The following is a 23,592-nucleotide window of genomic DNA, read 5'->3' on the forward strand; positions in this document are numbered from 1 at the left end:
CGCCTACTCGTTCTGAAATTTATTGATTTGATTATAATGCTATGGATTGTAACAGACTCATAGATGAATTTAATTCAGTTGATTGGGCTGTTTTTTATAGAAGCATGGACTCCAAGTTTTTGTTGGATTTCTTCAATTCATTAATGATGAATTTGCATGAAAAGTATGTTGTCTTAAATCTAAATCCAACAGAATGAAGGCAAATCCTTGGTTCAACTCTGAAATATGCAGAGCCATGATTGATCGAGATATTGTCTATCCGGTTGAAATCAAGACCGACATTCAATCAAAAATTGCCATTTTCTTAGTCTACAAGTGTCGCAACTATTTCGCATCTAGTGCGCTGTGTTGCTGACAACAACGGGAAGGATGCGCACTACTTTTGACATGATTAACAAACGTCGCGAGTTACGTCGCGTCGCGACTTGATTGTGCGAAGTCCGATTTGGTGGCGGCCCGACAATATGACGTACAAAGAATGGAAGCGAAACAAAAATGTTCATGTTTACGAAACATTCAAACAACTTCGCAATAGGGTAAGTATGCTCGTTCGTAAAGCAAAACAAAATTATTTGAAAAAAATCCTTGATCCCAAACTGCCTTCCAAAGCGTTGTGGAAAACATAAAATCACTTGGAATAGCTCGACCCAATTTTAAACTGCCTAATAATTTTGATGCGGATGAAATCAATGAAACATTTGCCAAAAATTTCACCGATACTGATAATGATTGCAATCCGACAGATGAGCTACATCAAAATCAATTTTATTTTAATCAAATAGTAGAGCTCGATGTTTTACAGGCAATGCATTTAACCAAATCGAATGCGAATGCGAATGTTTTTAAAAGCACTTTGTCCATTAGTTGTTAAGCCAATCACACATATATTTAACGCCATAGTTACAACAAGCGTGTTTCCCAATGAATGGAAGAAGTCAAAAATCATACCTATAAAGAAAAAATCTATGGCAAATTCTTTAGATAACTTACGTCCAATCAGTATTCTTCCCGCGCTTTCAAAAGTATTTGAAAAAATCATTAAATCTGATATTTGCGAACATGTTGCTGTAAACAATTTGTTATGTGAATTTCTGTCTGGTTATCGGGAGAAACACAGCACCAAGACTGCAATGCTTAGTTGTAGATGATATACCGCATTTAGTTCACTACTGGACTGAGAACTGCGACATTATAAGTGCGAAAGCGTAAATAAAAGTGCGCGATTGCATCAAATCAGGTTGATGTCTTCGGCGCACTATTTCTTCAATCTATGGAGAACAAGCGCTCTGAAGACACCGAGTTGATTTGATGCAATCGCGCACTTTTATCACCGACGAACCGACGTGACAGCTAGAACAAATAAATTCAAATTTGTTGTCCGCGACGCCATGATGAAAAATAGCCGAACACTATCGCCACCTCTATAACGGCTCGCGATGATTTGATAGATCGACACCGAACCCCCATGTGTTCATATAGGGCACCGCACTGTTTTGAATTTGTATGGGATTTTGACGTTTCTTGGCCTTGTTGTTTACAAGATTTCAGTAAGAGTGAAAGAGATGGAGAGGATTCCATGCAGTGCCCTATAGGAATCGGTTCGCGTCTGCGCTGATTTGACAGAAGCGATCGCTCGCTTCGCTGGTCGACCGTTAAATTAGGGGGGACAGTTTTGAATCGCCACTGTCACGTCGGTTCGTCGGTGCTTTTATTAGCGTTTTCGCACTCGTGAAAACTAGTGCGATAGTCCAGTTGTGATAATCCTTTTAGATTTCTCAAAAGCATTCGATACGGTTTCCCATGCAATTCTATGCCGTAAATTTACTACTACTTTTGGGTTTTCTCATCACGCTGCTAATCTTATACGATCCTACCTTACTGGCAGGTACCAAAAAGTGTTTAATGATGGAAGTTTTTCTAATTTCTTGCCTATCACATCTGGTGTCCCTCAAGGATCGATTCTTGGTCCAGTACTTTTCTCATTGTACATAAATGATCTTCCATGCGTTCTAAAGAATTGTAAAATCCACCTTTTTGCTGATGATGTGCAGCTTTACTACGACTGCGATGATACCAACGCCAAGGACATAGCGAAAAAAATAAATGATGATTTACGTAGGATTTTCATTTGGTCAAAGCATCATAAACTGAAGTTTAATTCATCAAAAACTCAAGCTTCATTTATTAGAATTAGTAACAGTAATGCATCGCTTAAACCTGATCTTGAAATGAACGAAGTTGCTGTAGGTTTTTTTGATAGTGTAGTCAGCCTTGGAATTATATTGCAGTCAGATTTTAGCTGGGATAAATATATATCATCACAATGTGGAAAAATATATTCTTGTTTACGCACACTTTATGCCTCTAAAATGTTTATTGGTAAAGAAATTAAACTAAAATTGTTCAAAAGCCTAATTCTTTTTTTAGCATGTGATTTTATACTCACTTATGCTTCGGCTGTTGCCATGAATAAATTACGAATCGCACTAAACTCATGCGTACGTATGCCTAGGCACCCTACACACCAGTCAAACGGTTTGACCAACATTGACTCCGCCCTCAGGTTGGTGTTGAAGTTGGTGCTAAGTTTGACCGTGTGTGATGCTGTTTGACGAACCGATTTGGTAGTTCGTCAAACCGATTTGACGGTTGACGGTTTGGTCTGCAAAAATCAAACCAGTTTGATTTTACTCGAACCAAAGGTGGGCGGAGCCAATGTTTGACGAACCGATCGTATCGTGTGTAGTGGTGTTGCACAAACATAGTGCGATTTCAAATGGGAGAAGATGTTGGTGCAACTAAAGTGACATGTTGGTGCAACATGATTTGGCAGTTCGTCATACGGTTGCAGAAACATTCGCTGGTTCGACCAACCAGGGGGCGGTGGCAATGTTGGTCAAACGGTTTGAGTAGTGTGTAGGGTGCCGATGGGGAGCGACTGAATATGAAATGCTCCTCCACCGGAAGTTATACTGTAACCGTGTGTTACATAAATACATAATTAGAAGATTTGGGTGCGTTCTTTACAATGGCTTTGCTGGCGTTCTTTACAATCGAGTGATCCGTGGAAGCATAAGGTAGGATCTTGTGAGGAACAGCGCATTGTTGGACGCTCCTTAACGATTCACCCTTTTGAAGCCCAACGGGTCATAAAAATCCCCAAAAATATAGTAACTTTCAGCCAAATTCGGACAATAATTAGCATCAATTAATCATAAAAGTTTCGTATTATTTATGTACAATTTATTTTTCTAAGAACACACATTTTGCTTAGAGATATCTCTGGATCAAATCCAATCCATCCTCAAGCTCATTACTCCGACACAAAATTAACCCACGTTATTCCATCGGCCGCATTTGGATTCGCTATTTTCAGCTTCATCATCTGAAGTCCCTCATCGTCGTCGTCGTCGTCCCCATCGTGACTGATGATGTCCGACTCTTCAATGAACCCTGCACTGGATGCCAGTAACGCAGTCGACTCGGAAAGCTCCCCGGCATCGCCCAGTTGAAGCGTGTTTGCGACCATCCCATCTCTGGAAGTACCGGGCACCGCACCATCCATCTGGCTGTGTTCGTCTTGTTCTTCTTCCTCTTCTTCGATGTCCTCTTCCTCGATGTAGTACTGGAAGGAAAAAAAATGAGAATTAGTCGACTAGTCTGCACGGATTGAAACAACTGCTTACCTCATCCCGCATCAGAATGTGCGCCCCTTCGATATCCTCCTCCAGTATGATACCGTCCTTGGACTCGAACTCCACCGGGTCCCCGATCGAGTCGGTGGTTGTGTCAAACTCCAGCAAATCTTCGCTGGTTATCCGCGGCTGATTGACCACGATGGTGTCGTTCAGATGGCCACGCTGCTGCATGTGCGAGTACAGTTGCGGTTTACGCATGAACCCGGCACCGCAGGTTACGCATTCGTACGGTTTTTTATCGCTGTGCACGAACCGATGGGCATTCCGGTTGTCCCGGCTGTTAAACGTCTTGCTGCATACCTCGCAAGCGAACGGTTTCGATCCGGTGTGGATCTTCTGGTGCTTCTTGAAGTGTTCCGGATAGACGAAGGTTGCTGCACAGATGTCGCACTTGTACGGACGCTCGCCGGTGTGGCTGGCCTTTATGTGATAGTCCAGCAGTCGGCGCCGTTTGAAACATCGACTGCAAGTCTCGCATTTGTACCGTTTGTCGTTGAAGTGGGTAGCCCGCTTGTGCGACTGCAAATTCGATCGCTGAGAAAAGCTGGCATCGCAGATGTCGCACACGAACGGCCGCTCTCCAGTGTGGGTCCGTTCGTGATCCTTGATTTCCGCTTTGCGGGCGAAACCCTTACCACACGTTCGACAGACAAACGGCTTGTAATTCAAATGAACGATCTTGTGGATGTCCAGGTTATGCTGAGACATGAAGGTTTTCCCACAGTCCGGACAACGGTAATCCCTAACGCCGGAATGAATTTTCTCGTGCTGGATGAGATTGTTCTGGCTGTAGAAACCCTTGCCACACTCTTTACAGCTGTACAGGCGTTCCCGGTCCTGGTGAATTTTCATGTGGGCTGTCAGGGTGTACTTGGAGGCGAAGTCCTAGAAGTGTGAATGAATGTATAAGTAATTCGTATGCCAACCTGAAGACTTCCATGCAAATAACCTACCTTGGGACACAGCGAACACTTGAACGGCCGTTTCCCCGAGTGCATGTTCATGTGTTCGTCCAGCAGATTCTTCGAGCTGTACTTCTTTTCGCACACCTCGCATGACCACACCTTGGGCGTGGCCACGTGATTCTTCCGGTGCATACGCAGGGCCCGGATGTTGTTGAACTTCGTTTGGCACACATCGCACCGGAAATCGGTCAACTCTTGGGCCACGTGTTGATCCAGATGGTGGTTGTACTCGGTTCGCCGGCGAAACACGGCATCGCAGTGCTCGCAAATGAGGATCTTTTCGTTGTGTTCGTTCTTCAGATGAATGGCAACGGTTTTCACGTTGTGGGCTGTAGAGGGGCCCCCGTTGGCACTGCACAAGGCGCAGTAGTAATTGTTGTTGGTTTTGATGAAGAGCTGTTGGGGAGATAGAAACGTTGTTAGATTCTAAATATGGGTTTATTGGATGTAATTTGAAATTTTAACATGTTTTGTATGATTAGTAGTTAATGTAAAACAGAAAGGCGGTAGGAGTATTACAAATTACGAAATGGCCAAGGAAATTGGTTTTAACATTTTTAAACGCAATTCTCTGGCCGCATAGACTCTAGAACAAATCTAGAGACTTGTTTTAAAATGGATTAAAAAAAATCAGGACCTCATGCCCACCCACGTGATTTCATATTTCAGCGCCAGATTTTGCGCCACATCTTTGGCACCAGCTCGCATCACGCGCCAGTTTTGAAACATTTCATCAGTTTCAGTTGTGCCGACAATCGGAAATCTTTCAAAAGAAGCGTTGCCAACTTCGCTACCGATTCCAGCCGATTCCTATTGGACTCGGCTGACAGTTCCCGTTAGATTTTGATTTCGACGCAAACGTAAACATCAACAATTTGCGGTGTTTCGTGAATTTCCTGCAAAGAAATGCAAATAAATCGATAAAATCCGTGATAATCTGTGGTGAAATCCATATAAAAGTTCCCAGGTAGTGGTAAGTATGAGGGCAAAATCAACAACATAAAGAATATTCACATTTTCCCGTCCTCTAGTCCAGAAACACCCGAAACCCCAAAACGATGGGTTTCGTGCAGCGAGCGCTCTTCACCTGGTTCATCATCCTGGTTTTTCTGATTCTACTTTGCCTCCGACTGGAAAGCCGAATCAACTGGAACTGGTTCATCGTTTTCATCCCGCTCTGGCTGTACGACACCATCCTGATCACCTGGGTGGTCATTGAAATCATCCAGCGCCAGCATGCGAACCGGTTGATCTCGTTCCGGCACTACGAGTACTACGTGGCCGGAATTCTGCTGAAAATCCTCTCGCAGATTGCCATCTGCCTGAAGCTGGAGTATAACAACATTCCGCTGTACGCGATGATGATTCCCATCTGGTTGCTGCTGGCCATGCTGGTGGTCTACATTGGGACCAATCTGCAGCCGAAGCCACGCTCGCTGGGCTCGAACAAGAGCAGCCGCCAGACGACGGCCGCCTCGTCCTAGGGATACGTCCGGGTGAAGCTTCGAGTTTCGCCCTCGCCCAGGAGGGGTGCTGAGGAAGCTCCGGAAGGCACCCTCTGGGGATTCTAGCTAATCGACTGCTGATTGCGCGTGAGTAGCTTTTTCCATTTACCTACGTTTGAACTTGGGTAACGACGATGAGAAATTATGTTGCTGGTTGGGGATGAATCGGTAACAGCAACTACTGAACGAATTATAGGACTGTTTAGGCTCATGAAATTCTCATAGTATTGTAAGATATAACAGTAGGTAGAATTATATGGATTATAACTGATTCTAAACACAAATTTGATTCGAAAGAAAGCCAATATATCTGGACTTTAAAAAAGAATGCTCTCATTCGTTGCAGTTATGTTTAGAATGAAAATATCAAGACATAATAGCGGGCATGTTTAGTATAGTATTAGTAATTGTAATTGTAATTTTTATTGAAAACGATAACCGGTTAGTTTACACTTTTTATCGGGTCAAGGAGTCCGCATGTGTTCGGTTAATACGTGTACATTAGACCTGTTCACTTTGAAACTTTTTTTCTCCGATTCTCCGTGACACATCAAATTATCAATCCACATGCAAAAACAAGTCTTCAGTCCAAAATTGAGCCAAATTGATAAAGGTTTAAAGGTGTATCAAATCGATTTTGTGTTTTTTTAAACGTTTTCACAGAAATTTACTCATAAATCCAGAAAATTGCTCCGCAAGGGTGCAGAAAATACCGTTAGGATATAGTTAGTACAATACTCTACAACTTTGCCGAAGACACTACGGTGTTTAAATTGCTTATTTCGAAGTTATTCAATAATTTTAGTTGAGAAATCACGAAAAAACACGATATTTTTTCGATTTTACATATAAAAGTCATGTAATTTTACAATATTTTAAGTGACTAAATTAATTAGCTATTTCTCCTTTGTGTAACGAACATTTCGTCCATACATTGTTTTTGTGTAAGAATTCGTTTTCAATGACTAATTATCAAAAGTATGTCACGTTGATACTAAAAATCGCGTAGAGTTCCCAGCACGAATTAAAACAAAGTTACCCATGATTAAGACGTCATGCCATCGTATTCTAATGTCTTTTGATTCAAGTATCAGAAATGGCGCAGATGATAAGGCTCTAGCCTGCGGATCAGAAGGTCCCAGGTTCAAGCTCAAATACATAATAAACTTTTTTTCTTTCTTTGTAGCAGTTAGGATGATGAATCTGCCATGAGCCATGGCCCATGACTTACACGCAATCTCCCAAATAATGATGATCGGGACCTGCCAATTAAGCCCATTCCAGGACTAGCTAGATATTTAGTTTACTTGTTGACAAGAAATCGTGTCGACGAGATCAGCTGGACGAAATATTGGACATCTGTTTGATACCGATTAATTTAGCAAAAACAATTCAATACGATGATGGAACTGCTTCTGGATGCAAAATTTTTGATACAACTGTGGAGATTACTTCCATCTATCTAGCCACAAGCAACACAACTACACGATAAAGGGAAACTTCATTCTTACTATGCACTCTACGGTTTCGATACAAGGCTATGATGCCAAATTGCAATGAGATGCAGAGTGTAGTCTCATTAACTTATAGCTGGATCGAGACGCAAAAAAAAATCCTATTCCAGGGCTCGAACCTTGAATTTTCGAATCGGCAGTCTCATGCTCAACCATCTACACCAAATTGAAACTGATGCAGATGCGACAAAGAAATATAATGACGTTTTAATCATGGGTAACTTTGTTTAATTTTGTGCTGGCAACTCTATGCGATTTTTAGTATCAACGTGACATACTTTTGATAATTAGTCAATGAAAACGAATTCCTACACTAAAATGATGTATGGACGAAATGTTCGTAACACATAGGAACAATAGCTAATTAATTTAGTCACTTAAAACAATGTAAATTTACATGACTTTTACATGAAAAACCGTAAAAATATTGTATTTTTTCGCGATTTTTTAACGAAAATTGTTGAATAACTTCGAAATAAGCAATTTAAACACCGTAGTGTCTTCGGCAAAGTTATAGAGTATTGTTCAAACTATATTTTAACGGTGTTTTTGGTAACTTTTCGGTGCAATTTTTTGGATATTGGAGTACATTTTCGTGAAAATGCTCGAAAAAACACAAAATCGATTTGATACACCTCTAAACCTTTACCAATTTGGCTCATTTTTGGACTGAAGACTTGTTTTTGCATGTGGATTGATAATTTGATGTGACACGGGTAGGTCAAAAAAAGTGAACAGGTCTAGTGTACATGTGCTGATAAATGACTTTTTGAAGGCACGGTGGCACCTCTCAAGGAGTTTCTTTTGGGATCCCACAGAAGTCTCAGGAATCTTTCATTACAAAGTTGTTCCAGGATGCTCCAGGAGGCTCTTGTAGGATTCCCAGGGAGTTCTTGATGAGATTTTTCCGGGGATTTATTTAGGATTCCTTCATAAGTTTTCTCTGGGGTTCTTCCATGAATTTCTTCTGTGATTCCTAAATAGGTTTCTTCTGGGATCCCTTCAAGAGTTCTTGCCAGAACTACTCCAGGAAGTATTCCCGGGATTCTTCCAGATTCGTTCCTGGTTTGTTTGAGAAATATTTTCTGAGATTGTTGCGGTTGCTGGAGGTGCTGGCGAAAGAATTTCAGGAGTTTATGATTTTTTTTTTAATGACCTTCCAAAATCCCTCTAGGATTCCTCCTTCTAAGATTATCCAAGCAATTTTTCCTGAGATTCTTCCAGGAATTCCTTCCGTGGTTTCTGCATATTTTTTTAGGATACCTTGAGGATATCCTTCTGTGATTCCTCAAGAAGCTATATCTGAGATTTTTTTTTTTGGGTTTCTTCTGAAGTTACCACTGGGGTCCTTCCAGGATTTTCTTCTGACATTCCTTGTAGGACTTAAAGGGATATCTCATGGAGTTTGTAGATGAATCCAGAAAAGAGTTCCTGAAAAAATCCTATGAGCTGTTTCTGATAGAATTCTAGAAGAATTTCCCAGAATGAGTTCCACGAGAAATCCCGGAATAAGTTCCCGAAGAAATTCAAGAAGGAGTTTCTGAAGAAATTCTACAAACAATTCCAGGCAGAAACTCAGAAAAAATCCCGGAGAAATCTCTGATGGAGCTCCCGAAAGAAATAATATTGGAAGTTGCTCCTGGTGGAATCCCGGAAGAGGTGCTTGGAGGAATGCCGGAAGAAGTTCCCGGTGGAATTACCGTAGAAATCCCGGAAGGAGTTTATGTAGTTCTCGAAAGATTCCCGAAAAAATTTTTGGAGCTATACTGAAACAAGTTCTTGTAGGATTCCTGGAAGGATCTCAGAAAGAATTCCTGAAGACATCACAGAAGGAACTCCGGGAGGGATCTCGCATAGAATTCCTGGAAGGGATGCCAGACCACGTCCCTGACGGAATTTTGGAAGGAGTTTCTGGAGGAATCGCCGAAAAAAAAAATCCCCGAGAGAACGCATGGAGGAATCACGAAAGAAAACCCTGGTAAAATTACTTGAATTCTCAGGAATATCTTCTGGAAGTAAAAAGAGAGACAGTCCAAAAGAAACTATTAGGAGAATTTAGGATGGAATTCCTGGAGGAGAAATTCCAGAAAAATCTCTGGAAGAATCTCAGGAGTACCTCTTGGCAGAATCCTGGCAAAAACTCTTCAAGGAATCAAAGACGGAATCTATTTAGGAATCTATATATGTAGATAAACATCAACAGGCATTTATTGCCCCAATGATGTGACTTAAAAGTAATTTACATCTGCATATTTAATCATCATAGAGTAATAAGCCTGCTAGGCATATAATAATGCAACAAATAATAACACATTACATTTAATCAAAATCAACTTGCAATATATATAGATCAACTCAAACGAACAAACAAATTCAATGAAAGGTAAATTCCGGATGTTTTTCCTCTTATAGCCGCAACGGTGTCCAAGTTGTGTTACCAAACTCAATAAACTCTCTACATCGCACTTCCTTCGGCCAATTTGATCTATTTAGAGCGACCCTACGGTAGTTTTCGTCTATTTTAACTTTGAATGAGATGAAATCAAGCGTAGATCTATCCTTCCATTTCGGTACTAAACATTCAATACTGAGCACTTCCTCCACTCCGATAGCATCAGTAACCATCTGCAATACTTCTTCTTCGGTGACGTCATTGCATTGGATGTTTTTGATACATGTAGCTGCAACGGCGAATCGGAGATATAACGAGGTCCTGTTTCCTGGTTTTTGGACAGCCTGGTAGATGACAACGGTGATATGCTTCTGCTGAACGAGCTCTTCGGTTCTTCAACAATTTCGACTGGAATTATCTCCTTGGTATTATTTCGGCATTTCGTAGTTTCTAACAATTCATCCATGCGAGTCCCAATTTTTTTCAACTTCTGCCTTCAGTTGTTCGACTCTGGTTTCAAGCGGTTGTTGAATCGATCGCACTTTGTTGACAGTAGCTCGGAATTTCAAAATCTCGATCAGATCTTTACAGTCCCCACACATCCAGACAATATTTCGCTTAGAGAGAGAGCAAGCCTTCCCCTCATCGTCGGACAGACCGACACACTTCACATGGAAACAACTCATTCCCACACAAAAGGCTTCGCATATAACAAAGGTTTGCTCTGCTTTGCATTCAATTTTGCACTTCGGACAAGTTTTATCCATATTGCTGTTTCGTGAATCGATGGCTGATTTTCGTTTATATTTTACTGCAAGCGAGTATTCGAGTCAACTTAAATTGTGTAGCAGCAGTGATTCCTAGGCACAATAATAACGGCTGGACAACTTTCAGGTCATAAAATGACTAAATACAGCGGAAAAAACATAAATTTGCTCCGGGCACTACAAACATACGTCCGATCGGGAATAACACAACAACACACCTCTCTCAGAAGCAGTGATGTCAGATTTTTTCACATGTGCTTCCGTAGATGAAAATTGATGAGCGGGGGGGTGAGAATTTCAGAATTTTTTCCGTAGATTCAGGTTGTAAATCCGTAGATTTCCCGTAGCTTTCCGTAGGTTTCCGTATAAAAACTGGGTTTTCTGTAGTCTTTTTCTACGGATCCGTAGTTCCGTAAAATAAGCGCAATTCCGTAGATCTACGGAAATTTCCGTAGATCTGGTAACGCTGCTCAGAAGAAACTCCAGGAAAAAGCCCAGAGAATCACAAGAACACTCTGGGAATCCCACATCAAACTCCTGGAGGAGTGCTGGAATTTGTCGAGAAACCTCAAAGGATTTCTTGAAGAAATCGCTCATGTATGTGGGATCCTGTGGAATCCCAGAAAAAGCTCCTGGAGGGGTACCTTAGCTATTTCTTAATTACTAAAATTGTTGTTTAGTCAGAAACGGAAGCTCTGCCTCACTGCTTCACTTATAAAAGGTTATGGATACTTTCACCACTGAAAAAAAAACTTTCTGCCGTATTCATAATGATCGACTGCAGCGAGGCGAACTACATCATGCGCATGAAGGTGGTGTACAACCATCAGGAAGAACTTCGCGTTTCGACTTTCGCGAGAGGCTCAAGTAACAAAGATCCTGCAGCGTTTCGAAATGGTAAACTGCAATTCTTGCAAAACCACGATGAAGAAAGGACTCCAACTGAAGCGTGACTGACCAATGACGAAGGAATTGTATAGGGAGCTGTTGCGTAGTATGACCTTTGCTACTCGGTAAAGGTCTCAGTACACGCCTTGCCAAGTGCGCATTTTTTTTTCCGCACGCATCTACCATCAGTTCAGCACCGATCTCAACATTGACAAACATCTGTAATGTCAAGATGCTTGGCTGTTAGAATATGCGTGTGGAAAAATTTACACACTTGGCGAAGCGTGTACTGAGAGATTAATTTACATGGGACGTATCCAGCAGAATCCAGTCGATCTTCACTGGCAGACGTTGAAGTGGATCGTACGATACCTGCAAGGGACGCAGGGGCTCTGCTCGGAATACATAGTGCAGATGCTGCAGAACCGCTGCAGACGCAGACTGGGCAGCGAATACCGAGGACCGAAAATCTGTTAGCAGGGTGGCCAGTGAATTTCAGATTTTGATTTCCCGGTTTTCTCCCGGTTTTTTCCCGAAATTTTCAATTTTTTCCCGGTTTTACTTGTTTATTTACTTGTGTTGAATAAAATAATCCCTATCGGTTCAGGAGCTGTTCCAGGATAAATTTCAGAACTAACATATGTTTGAATTTTCAATTAAACTCCTGGGTGAACTTCAAGAGATTCTTTTGGATAAAATTCAGAAATAATCTCTTAAGAATTTTAATTCCTGATGACATTTTTTTGCAATGCCAACGAAACATAGGTTTTTGTAAAAACTGTACATGTACATTTTTGCAACTGTAAAGTACTTTCACATTTCTTCTCATTTTTAGTTTGAACGTCAAAACATCATTTCCACTAGAATTAATACAGTATGCCTGATACCTGTGTTAAAATTTTGAAGATGTTTCATATCAACTTAATATAAACAACATGTTCAGATTCAGCCATTTTTGGCACACAGGCTTCTTTGAAAAATATTCAAACTTTTGATGGAAAGCAATTATATTACAGAAATTCTTGCATGAATCGCCCAAGAAACCGTTTTTCTTCGCAGTACGCAGTTGCGAAGGAATGACAATTCAAATGGCTGTCACTGTGGAATTTTTATTCCAGGAATTGGTCTAAAACTTTCTTGAGCGATTCCTTTTGAACACGAAACTGGCCTTATTGCTGAATTCCTTTGAGCAATCGTTAATTCCTTTTAACAATTTTACATTTTTTTTTTCAGAAGCCTATAGGCTTTATTGTTTTGTGTTCGTCTCTCATGTTCCATATAATAACATAATTTGTTTTAGTAACTCTTGCCAAAAAAACTGCTTAGAATTACGTTTGGCCAAGTAAAAGTACTGATTCTAGGTTTCAGTTTAGTTGTACATAACTGTTGTTAAAATTTAGCCAACGACAACGTCCTATTTACTCCATTTAGTCTGTCTTTCATCAATTCCTTGTTGCTGTTGTTAAAATACATTTCCCACAATTTCAATTTGATGTAGACAAGTGAAAAGAAACATGTGAGTGCCCTTGTTAGTTTTTGTAGCATTATTGTATTTTGCTGACATCGATACAAGACTAATTCAGAGGAAGATTGCCCTTTACTAAAGTTTACTGAAACTCTTTACATTATTACGCAGGAATTATAAATTATTGTTTCTTCTTGATTTGCTGAAAACTAAGAATAAAAACAGTTATAACTTTTAAAATGACTTAACAGATCGACTTCAGCAACCGATATTATGATTTTAAAATTCTCAACATCTAAATATAACGCAAGTCGTATTTTCAATAAAATATATCAAAATATTGAAACTTCTGTTAAACCAGCAACAAGCTTGGCATTACAGATTATTTTCATGGATGATAAAAAAGTGATTAATAATTAGAAATAATAGAGCAGCAAGTAGAGCAGTATGGAATTATTCCTGGAAATGCAAAATTTTCCCGGTGGCAATCTGAATTCCCGAATATTTCCCGGTTTTTTCTCGGTGATTCCGAATTCCCGGCTTTTTCCCGGTTCTCCCGGTTTTCCCGGTTCGCTGGCCACCCTGTGTTAGGTAGTGGCTTCTTGTTCAAGGTTTTCGGAGCAACCGTGTCATGGTCGAGCAAGAAGCAGACGACGGTGGCAACGTCTTCAAGCAAAACCAAATACGTTGCCTTAAGCGCAGCAGCATCCGAAGCAATTTGGTTAACAGGCATCCTCGAAGACCTGAAGATAACGGTGAAGCCCGTCACTATCCACGAGGACAACCGTGGCTGCATCGGTATGGCCAAGAATCGTGAGACGAAACGCAGCAAGCATATTGATTTATCTTTATTTGAGAGACTTTCAGCCCTCTCAGCAAGCATATTGATGTCAAGCATTATTTCATTCGTGACCACATGGAAGTAGGACGAGCTCTCAGTTCAACTTGCGGGTCTGTTCACTAAGGCGGCAGATACTTTCCGTTTCCGAGATCTACGGCATTCCTTTGAACTTAACGATTGAGAGGGGGTGAAGATGAAGAACTCGGCGCAACCGTTTACATCAACACTTGGTAATCGATTTAGGCTTCCTTAGCTACTTCTTAGTTACTAAGGGCCGATTTCTTCACCCTGGCTTAAGCGTTAACCAGGTTAAATTATATGGCTAAGCCTGGCTTAACGGTTAAGCCGAGGTGCAGAAATGGACCCTAAAATTGTTATTTTTTCCTAACGATTAGTGTGAACCTGTTATTCAGACCTAATATTAGAATCTCTACATACTTTCACTAATAAAGTTTCAATTTGCTGGAGAGGGATATGACGTATGGAGATTCCGAGAAGAAACGTAGACGTCTGCCTACGGCGTGAAGTTGATAGTCACGAAGGATATACACGTGGCCGGAATAAGGCAGCTGGCAGCTTTCGGCGAAAATCACGAAAAAGCAAAGACTCTTCTGGCCTCACATCTAGAGTATCTGTGCGACGAGGATATTGCGAAGGAGATGTGGGCTTCCCTGGCGAATGCGTTTACGAATAAGTGTTTTACAATGCAAACCTACTTTCGAAGATCCCTGAGAACATCGTTAATGAACCGCCGCTTTGATGAACTGATGCGCCAATAGTGGAAAGGAGCTGGAGCTACTATTTCGGAGTTGGATGCCGTAAGCCAGCTCAGTTCATTTCACTTGCGTCGTCGTATGATGTCGTGACAACCGCTACGGGGGCCTTGGAAATGATCAGCTGAAACTGCACACTATGGAGGCACAATTATTGACTGAAAAGCAGAAGCCAGCGGGAGAGAGAACAGTTCAATAGTGGGTGGCGTTTCAGATGGATCAGAATCAGCGTTTGCAGCGAAACCTGGGAGAAGCAAGGAGAAGAGCAAGCTTCAAGGAAAATGTTTCATATGCGGCGGAGTGGAACACAAGAAAACTCCTGCTCGAAGATGAAGAATCAATATTGTAACGTTATGTAACGTCAGGATCGGAAGTGATTGCAAAAGGAAATGGAGACAAACGGTTCGGACACTTATACCGTCTACCCCTGTTGGTTTTGCCGCATCTAATCTGAACACTTTTTAATTTGCCTGCCTCGCTTCAACTTAGTGTTCTTTTGAGCACTTCCTCAGTTATTATTGAAGTGCTTTCTTTGCCTGCCATTGCATGAATTCGTATATTGTGAGGCAAGCACAATGATAAACTATGCTCAGGGAGTTTAAACAATTCTCCCGACCGGAACGGGAATCGAACCCGCAATCTCCGGATTGGCCTTAACCACTTAGGTTAACTGGAAACCCAAGAAATGTATGATTGTGCTTTGAATAATGTGCGGAACAACATGACACACAAGTAGCTCCGTTTCGTTATTCGCAAATAATTGCATTTTTTCCGCGAACATTCACTAAGATTGCAAAAAAAATGTCCAATTCGAAAAACAGATTTCATCACTCACCGATTCCAATTTCGCTTTCATCCGATTCAGACTCTCGTTCGCCGCGGCAATCAAAATCTGTGCACTATCGGGATCCGCTTCCTGCCCAAAAGCTTGATCCGACATCGTAAACTCCGCGCTCTTTTCGGACTGTGCACTTTCTATGTGCTGCTGACTTTCATCGTCCATCGTCGACTCCGATATCGACGGTCTGCTGCTCCCTTTGAGAATCAAAATGCCGTCGTTACCATCATCACCGGGATCATCGTCCTCGTGCACTCCGATCGTTTCGATTACGTTTTCGTAGATGTAATCCGTCGAATTGGCATCGGTTATGATCTCCACCATATTTCCATCGCCGCCGTCGAAGAACTGTTCCATTGTGATGGCCGTCGAAGGAACCTCACTGATGTCGACTTCGTTTCTCATGGCACTGCTGCTGCTACTGCTAGTGACGGTGGCCAACGAAGTATCCGTCGAAGGTTTAGGCATCACTTTGATGATTGAACGTGAGTTGTTTTTCGTTGCCGGCGTAATCGATTCTGTGCTTTCGATTTGTCGAGGAATGAGGTGAAGCTTCGGCAGTTGTGGAATGATCGATTCGGAAGGTGCATCCGAGTCTGATTCTAGGGTTAAACCCGCTGAGACCGGAACAACGGAAGTTAGGTCACCTAGGGGAATGGCAATCTGCAAAAGGCAAAGTTGTCAAGAATTCGAGAAGTTAACCCAGTCATGCAACTTACCATTTCCGAATCCGTGTCGTGAAGAACCAAATCTTGCGACATGCTGGAATCGTCAAGTGCCTCGGCTTCGGCTTCCACCAGTTCCTTGGCGGTTAGACTAGCCGCTAGCTTGGTCACGGTACTATTATAGCTAACGGTAATTTGTAGTTTTATGGAATCCACTCGGTCCAGCAGCTGTTGGTACTCGTTGCACAGCAGATTGCACTGCAGACAGATGGCTTGCGAGTGGGAAAGCTCCGGCGTGATGTCCAACTGCAGCATATTGGCAAGAATTGTGGCAGGGCTGAGGGCTTCCTCGTCTTCGTTCATTATGGGAAACAGATGGCAGAGATTGTTTGTGCTGTTGGAAACGGGCGTATTGCACACGTAGCAATAGTGGATTGTTTCCTCTATCTGATGGTGCAGATCGTCCAGGACGACCGCTCCTTCGCTGAGCATCTGAAAAGTGTTAAATCGTCATTTGTTGTACCGTCGTGTGAAGATTCTTTTTACACTTTTTAATGGTTTTTCAATTTTATGACATTATAACTCCCAGAGCAGTGAATGAATTTCCACACTCAAAATAATCCAAACGTTATTGCCACGTGAAAAACCACGTAAATACCTAGAAATGAACTTTCTCTTCAGTTTACCTGACAAAGGTAACAGTTACCGATCGCTAAATAATATTGAACTGCAGTTCCGATAATTATGACTGTGGTTGACCTATCGCACCTATGTGAAAACTAGGTACATGCTTTAATTCATTCTGTTCGGCTTCATTTCACGATTCATTCTGTGCTGCAGCAAAGTTTAAAGATGGCCGCTATTGTAAACAAACTTTAAGATTTGGTGGCGTTCAATTTTTACAAAACTAATTTGATAATTTGGAAGGTTGGTTGGATTATATATATATGTATAATTTACTTTAACTTATTAACTCGTTGTTTTACAGGGCCTTTTCGAATTATAATCTCGTGGTGCGGCGTCGACCTAGAGAAGACAATTTGGGTAGACTAGAACACAACGTGGAACAAAAACATTTTATAATTTGATGAAAAGTAGCTAAAGGTAAACAATACATCGTACTTTGTATCGAGACACGTTTAACAGTGTTCAATATTCCATTAAAATAGGATTTCCCGACGGCGACTACTAGGAGAGGCTTTCGTCCTCTCCTGCAACTATCGTGACAAAACTTGTACCACGATCATCCACCAAAAACGCGTGTAATTTGGGTTTCCAGTTTGCCTTACTTCAGTAAACATTTCGACAATGATTTTTCATAAGGGCCTAACTGACTTCATCGATTTCTCTTCGTCGACTCTCTCTTGCGCTTATAACTTGATCAAAACAAACAAAATCATTATTCTTTTTGTTTCTATAGCAACATGTAGTCGTCTTCTTCGCATTTCAACCAAAAAATCTTTGGAAAACTCAATACACATTCTGTTATAACACAAAGAGAGGATCGATGAAGAGAACTCGAAAATGTCAGTTAGGCCCAAATGAAAAATCAGTGTCGATTTATTTATGTTTAAAAGTTTCGAGCCATGTGATGAAAATGATAATTAAAATATAGAAGTTTGCATCAATAATGTTAGTTTCGTTTTTATTTTGATGAAAAACAAAAACTCAAGTGAAGGAATAATGAATAGAGTGGATTCAATATAATATTCCGTAAAGGTTATCAGAACATCAGTTAAGCGTCATCAAAATACTTGCTGAATGAGACAAAAAACTCACGTAGTTCTCACGTTATTTTCTGATGGAATGGACTTATCCACCGATGAACCGAATTCATCGCGGTCCGAGAATTTTGACACTAGAGCGGGGCCGTTCCAATCAGAATTGGACGATTCTGATTGGAACAGACCCCGCTCTAGTGTCAAAATTCTCGGACCGCGATGAATTTGGTTCATCGGTGGATAAGTCCATGGGTAGATTGAAAGAAGTTCATTGGTTCATGCGTTCATCTTTGTCACCCATGGCTCACGTAAGTGCTATGGACTTATCCACCGATGAACCGAATTCATCGCGGTCCGAGAATTTTGACACTAGAGCGGGGCCGTTTCCAATCAGAATTGGACGATTCTGATTGGAACAGACCCCGCTCTAGTGTCAAAATTCTCGGACCGCGATGAATTCGGTTCATCGGTGGATAAGTCCATGTGAAAAGTACGATGGAAAAAAGCTACGTATGTTTTCACGTAGCAATGACATTTGGATTTTTTGCAGTGCACAATTTTTACACACAATAATCGTGAGTATGTGATGTATGCAAAATTTGAACTAAATCCATCAATAAGCAAAAAAGTTTTTCATACACCAAGCGGACACATCTCATATAGAATCGGATGGGGGCTACTTTGGACATTTTTATTTATAACAAAACTGCATTTCAAATTCCAGGTTTATTTTGAAAACTTCTTTATATCAACACTGTAGTATACTATATCAGACATGATTTCAATAAAAAATATGCGTTTTAAGATGGTTCTGTGCTACCTTTGGTATTATGAGCAGCGTGACGGAAGCTATATTAGATAGCCTGAAAAAAGAAATCATCAATCCTTTATTTAGGTGAAACGGTCATTTATAATGTATAACAACACAAATATTCAATTGTATATGCTACGTTGATACATTTTGAATGAAATGATCAACTCTGAAATTTATGAACTGTAGAAACAATGCTTACCGACCAAATGTTCTGATACGTTATGTATATTTTATTGGTTTATTCTATGTTTATTCGCGTCCTGACAAGCAATAAACGATCTGTTTGAAAAATAATTTCAACCAAATGAAGGGAAAACTATTGCTTCATAATACATAGTGTCAAAGACATCAAACAGATTTGAACCATATTTTGAATTCAAAAAATCAATATTCAAAAGTGTCCAAAGTAGCCCCGCATTTCATAGCCCCGCACGACGGTATTAAGGAAGAAGTCTCGCGTTACATTTGAAAAGGGCCTATCCTCAGAATGTAAACATTGAGAATAATCGATGCAAACATTTTCCATCACATTTCCTATTCGTATTTCAGTTTTCGGATTTTTCAACATGCTTTTCGTTTTAGTGACACAAGAATAGATGTATCTATGCTTCAATAATCAATTTTGCATTAAAAGTTACCAAAAAAGTATGAAAAATTATAGATAAACATGTTAAGCTAATTTGAAAAGTTTCACCCGGTGTACGCCTTATTGTGAGTCTTTCTAAAATTTTCTTAGCGTGGATTGGTCCCCCGAGTGAGTCCGTTGTTGACATCGTATCAAGGCTTGGCCATTTTTGAGAGAGAGAATTCTCTCTCTCGGCGCTCGGGCCGAGAGCCGTTCGGAAAATTTTCGGTTGTCGGCCCTTTAAACGAGAGGACCAACAAATGAAAACAAAATTTCAAGCATAAATTTTCAATCCGACGTAACTCGAGAATGTAAACAAATCCGGGTTTACTGCTGCATGCATGATTCATAAAGCAAATTGAAGAACCCACATCACTGTTTGATGATTAATTGCTTAATTTGTTTAACTAAGCTTATTTTTCGAAACGACGTATCTAACTATTTTGATGTTTACAACTTTACTGATAGATACACCGTTTTGATATATGAGAAAACCAAACGACGTATCTAGCCAAAATCAAAAGTAACAGATACACCAAACTGGCACCATACAAAAGCGACGTATCTGGCATGACGTATCCCGAACCAACCCGGTGTATGTGTATTTTTGTCAAAATTCATTGTGAAAATGATATGGAATGAGTAGGTTTTGTTCCTTACCTAGTGCGTGCAATATCCCTGGTGATGTTAAGCACGAAAAAACTTATGAAAAGACTTTTTACAAAAAACGATTTTAGTGAAATCAGGCCAAACATGTCTAAAGGTCCTATCTGCAGAAGAGAGGCTCTCTTTGGTTTCTCTCTCTTCCGTTAGTATCTCAGCTATTAATTTGTATTTTGATTGCCTCCTTGCATTGAACGATGGTCAAAACAATCGCCTTTCGATTTGTACTGCAAAAATAGTAGAAAAGGATACCATTAAATTGCAGTAATTGAAAGAGAAAGTAAACAAAGAGAGCCTCTCAAATGCAGATAGGACCTATTGAAATGTTCGGCCTGAAATGGTCGTCAACATTGACCAATGAATTTACTCAGATCAGTGAAAAAGTTAGATACGTCGATTTGAAAAATTATGCTTGATTTTACCATTACTGGCCCATTTGGAGCACGGGCTTATGAATGATTGGGAAAAAAAGCAATGATCGGCCGTTTTGAAGGTGGGTTTTATTCTGATAAGATTAACGGCTAGGCGGGTGATGTTTGCACAGTATGTTACTGTTGGGGGATGCTATGGAAAGGTATCAAAATCGATTTGTTTACATTTTAGGGATAGGCCCTTTTCAAATGTAACGCGAGAAGTCTAATCATTTTTGTTTAGAATGAATAACTATTTAATAGTTTTAATTTTAATGCAAAATAGGCTGATATTCGCTCGTTCGAACATTCAGTGAACTTGTTCTCATAGAGGATTAATGTCGAAAAATCGCGGCTTCAGTGTACCCTCGTCCAGATTCCAATTGGAATCTTCTCACTTTCCGAAGGTAGTTTAATTTTGTTTTGCTCCGATCATTCTTTTCTCTCCTCACTCTCGCAACGAAGGAATGAAGGAGATGACCAACTGTCAAACCAAGACGATACGAATGACCGTGCGTCACATCTGCGACGCCATTGGAAGGAAAAATCGCGTTTTAAGGCATCAAAAATTCACAAAAATCACACCAAATTGCTGCAAATTTCACGGATTTTAACTGTCTATACGATTTACGGTACTTACCATTGCAAATAAACACTAAATTAGCCGGTTTCGTTCGATGTAAATAAGGAATTCACAAAATTTTCTTTGCTGAACGTTGTCAGCATTGGTAGTGCGGAGAAAATGTGGAACCAACAAGAATGAGGCGAAAGAGGGAGAGAGAAAATTTGGGTGTGGGTTTGGGTCGATTGAACCGACAGTGATAATGCCGAATCTACTTTCTGCGCTGGTGAAATATTTCAATAAATATTTTAAATGTTTTTAACCGGTGTGCAGAAACCAGAATTTAACAATTTTTCACTTACGTGCTGAATTTAACAATTTTTCAATTTTACGTACTGTTGTATCCCATGCTGCACCATGATTAATGTTAGGTTTAGATACTCAACCAAATCTTCTCCTTCTTGGCGTAACGTCCGAACTTTGAACATCCTGCTTCTCAGCTTGGTGTTTTATGAACCGCAGCTATGTAAACGCGCTGATATTCAAGACCTTGCTAAAGGTGACGGGGTTGATTCACGATCAGTCCAGGAACTTTTCATAATGGAAATTAGAACTAGAACTAGTAGCTCATTCGAATTTTTTTTAAAGATATGAATATAAATTCATATCAATAAATTTCCTCTGATAGCTCTAAAATTTCTCTAGAAATCGCCAGCTATTCTCCACAGACAAACAGACGTCTCACTCTACCGTATGCGTGATAATGTTTGCACCATCGCCAAATAAAATTCCAGTTTGACTTGTGAAGACAATGTATTGGTTTTATTTGCAGGCATTTAAGCTATTACTCATATCCTAGTAGGCTGTGAATAAAAATGTTGATTTTCTTAGTTTTACACTTGCATAATGACTAAGTGGCAACCTAGCTCGTGATTTGTCCACGCGCAAATGTCGAAAAGTATTGTGCCTTGCAAGATAAATCCGCGAAACGCGTTTGTCTTCTTCTTTTCCATCAAGTTGCAAAAATATGACCGCACCACTATGAGCGACCTGATGGTCAGAAAATCTGCATGCGGCGCTTATATCAAATCCACATGAGGCTGCGGCGATATAGCCGCGAGGAGATGCACGCGATACAGACGCAATGTGGTAATGGAAAAGATGAAGCCGCATCCCCCTGCAGCATCACTGAGTAACATCCCGATTATTAAACACAAAGCCGACGAGGTGATGCGTATGCGTATAGTGAATCAATGTCGCGATAAATATTATTACGATTTCTGGCCACCTGAGTTGCCATTGTGCTAACTTTTGTTTTTATATGAACGGCCTGAAGGCTGCTGCGATGCTGATGGGTGGGTGAAAGTATCTGTTCGATTTTGACATTGCGTCTGTATCGCGGGAATCTCCTCGCGGGCATATCGCCGCCGCCCAATGTGGATTTATTATGAGCGCCGCAATATCCGTGGTAGTGTCAAAGTCAAGATTAACAATTTTTGAATTTATTTTTTTATTTTGACATTGCATAATGGTGTAGACATTGGCACACAAACAAAAGTTATAATAACTATTGATTCTGGAATTTGGTACGGATCGATAGTTTTTCGGAAATCGAAAAAAACGGAGGTTGCGTTCGGGCAAATTCAAGACTTTCTTATATGGCGCTACTCGTAGCTCCTGGATGCCATTGGTAATAATGTAAGTTTTTTTTCTATGGTCGAAGGATCATAAAGGCCACCGTAATTTTCCTTTTCGATATGCCATGCCGTTAAGTCGCTGATTTCGCGTTTCTTTGCCATTTTTCTCATTGAGCGCATATAATTCACCCAAATCTTATTTTTGGTGGCAGCGATAGCTTTCTTAATCCATGTTAACCTTGGACGACCAGTGGACACCTTCGGGAATAGTTGCCCTTGCTTTTTTTCGGTCTAAGACTGTTTTACGGTTCTCCTGAACATCCTGAAATGTCTTTTTTAACATTTGCGCGTGGACAAGTCCCGACTACCGCTGCTACCCCTTCATGGTGCAAATTTTAAACTCAAGAAATCGGATTTTTTTTACCCGCAACCTACTGTGATATGAGTTAGAGCTTACGTACATGCAATAAAAGCCAAGACATTGTGTGTACTGGTGATATGGGTACCTTATTTGTACGATGGTGCAAACATTATCACGCATACGGTACCTACTTCCCATCGTTTCTCTTTTCAACGGACTATTCAAATATTGTCGCGCTTATCTTAGATTCTCAACAAGCTGCGTTCGAAACGCGCAGCGTCAGATCGCGCCAGACCGCGCCCTTATGATTTACACACGGTTTGCACCTTGGCTAAAACTGTTTTTGCAGCCGCCGGGTAGGAGCTGTCATGGATAATCAGCCGCCGTATACAAATCAAACGGGGTGCAATCTTTTCGCGATAATGACGGCTGGTTAAGAACAACAGCATCTGAGTGATTAAGCTGGGATGCACAATATCACGTAATTC

The 23,592-nt window shown here is 40.7% G+C and overlaps 2 protein-coding genes and 1 long non-coding RNA gene across 4 annotated transcripts; 2 read left to right on the forward strand and 1 right to left on the reverse strand.

Annotated features, from left to right (window-relative positions):
- Positions 1 to 3,228: 3,228 nt before the first annotated feature.
- Positions 3,229 to 21,309, reverse strand: LOC109399108 (zinc finger protein 761). The gene is made up of 6 exons (XM_019671551.3): positions 21,185 to 21,309; positions 16,366 to 16,803; positions 15,644 to 16,309; positions 4,652 to 5,059; positions 3,687 to 4,583; positions 3,229 to 3,625 (listed from the first exon to the last, which is right to left on the reverse strand). Exons 1-6 carry the CDS (start codon positions 21,185 to 21,187, stop codon positions 3,314 to 3,316), a joined length of 2,724 nt encoding a protein of 907 aa, XP_019527096.3. The 5' UTR covers positions 21,188 to 21,309; the 3' UTR covers positions 3,229 to 3,313.
- On the forward strand, positions 5,485 to 6,439 carry LOC109409921 (transmembrane protein 60). 2 transcript variants are annotated; one of them, XM_062855776.1, is made up of 2 exons: positions 5,485 to 5,636; positions 5,695 to 6,439. In XM_062855776.1, exon 2 carries the CDS (start codon positions 5,722 to 5,724, stop codon positions 6,145 to 6,147), a length of 426 nt encoding a protein of 141 aa, XP_062711760.1. In that variant the 5' UTR covers positions 5,485 to 5,636; positions 5,695 to 5,721; the 3' UTR covers positions 6,148 to 6,439. The 2 variants fall into 2 exon arrangements, with proteins under 2 accessions (XP_062711760.1, XP_019538994.3); XM_019683449.3 differs by having other exon boundaries at positions 5,700 to 6,439.
- Positions 16,847 to 17,940, forward strand: LOC115267822 (uncharacterized). The gene is made up of 2 exons (XR_009998589.1): positions 16,847 to 17,415; positions 17,481 to 17,940. It is a non-coding gene; the product is annotated as an uncharacterized LOC115267822 (long non-coding RNA).
- Positions 21,310 to 23,592: the final 2,283 nt, after the last annotated feature.

Source organism: Aedes albopictus, chromosome 3, assembly GCF_035046485.1.
Source record: "Aedes albopictus strain Foshan chromosome 3, AalbF5, whole genome shotgun sequence".
NCBI classification, from domain to species: Eukaryota; Metazoa; Arthropoda; class Insecta; order Diptera; family Culicidae; genus Aedes; species Aedes albopictus.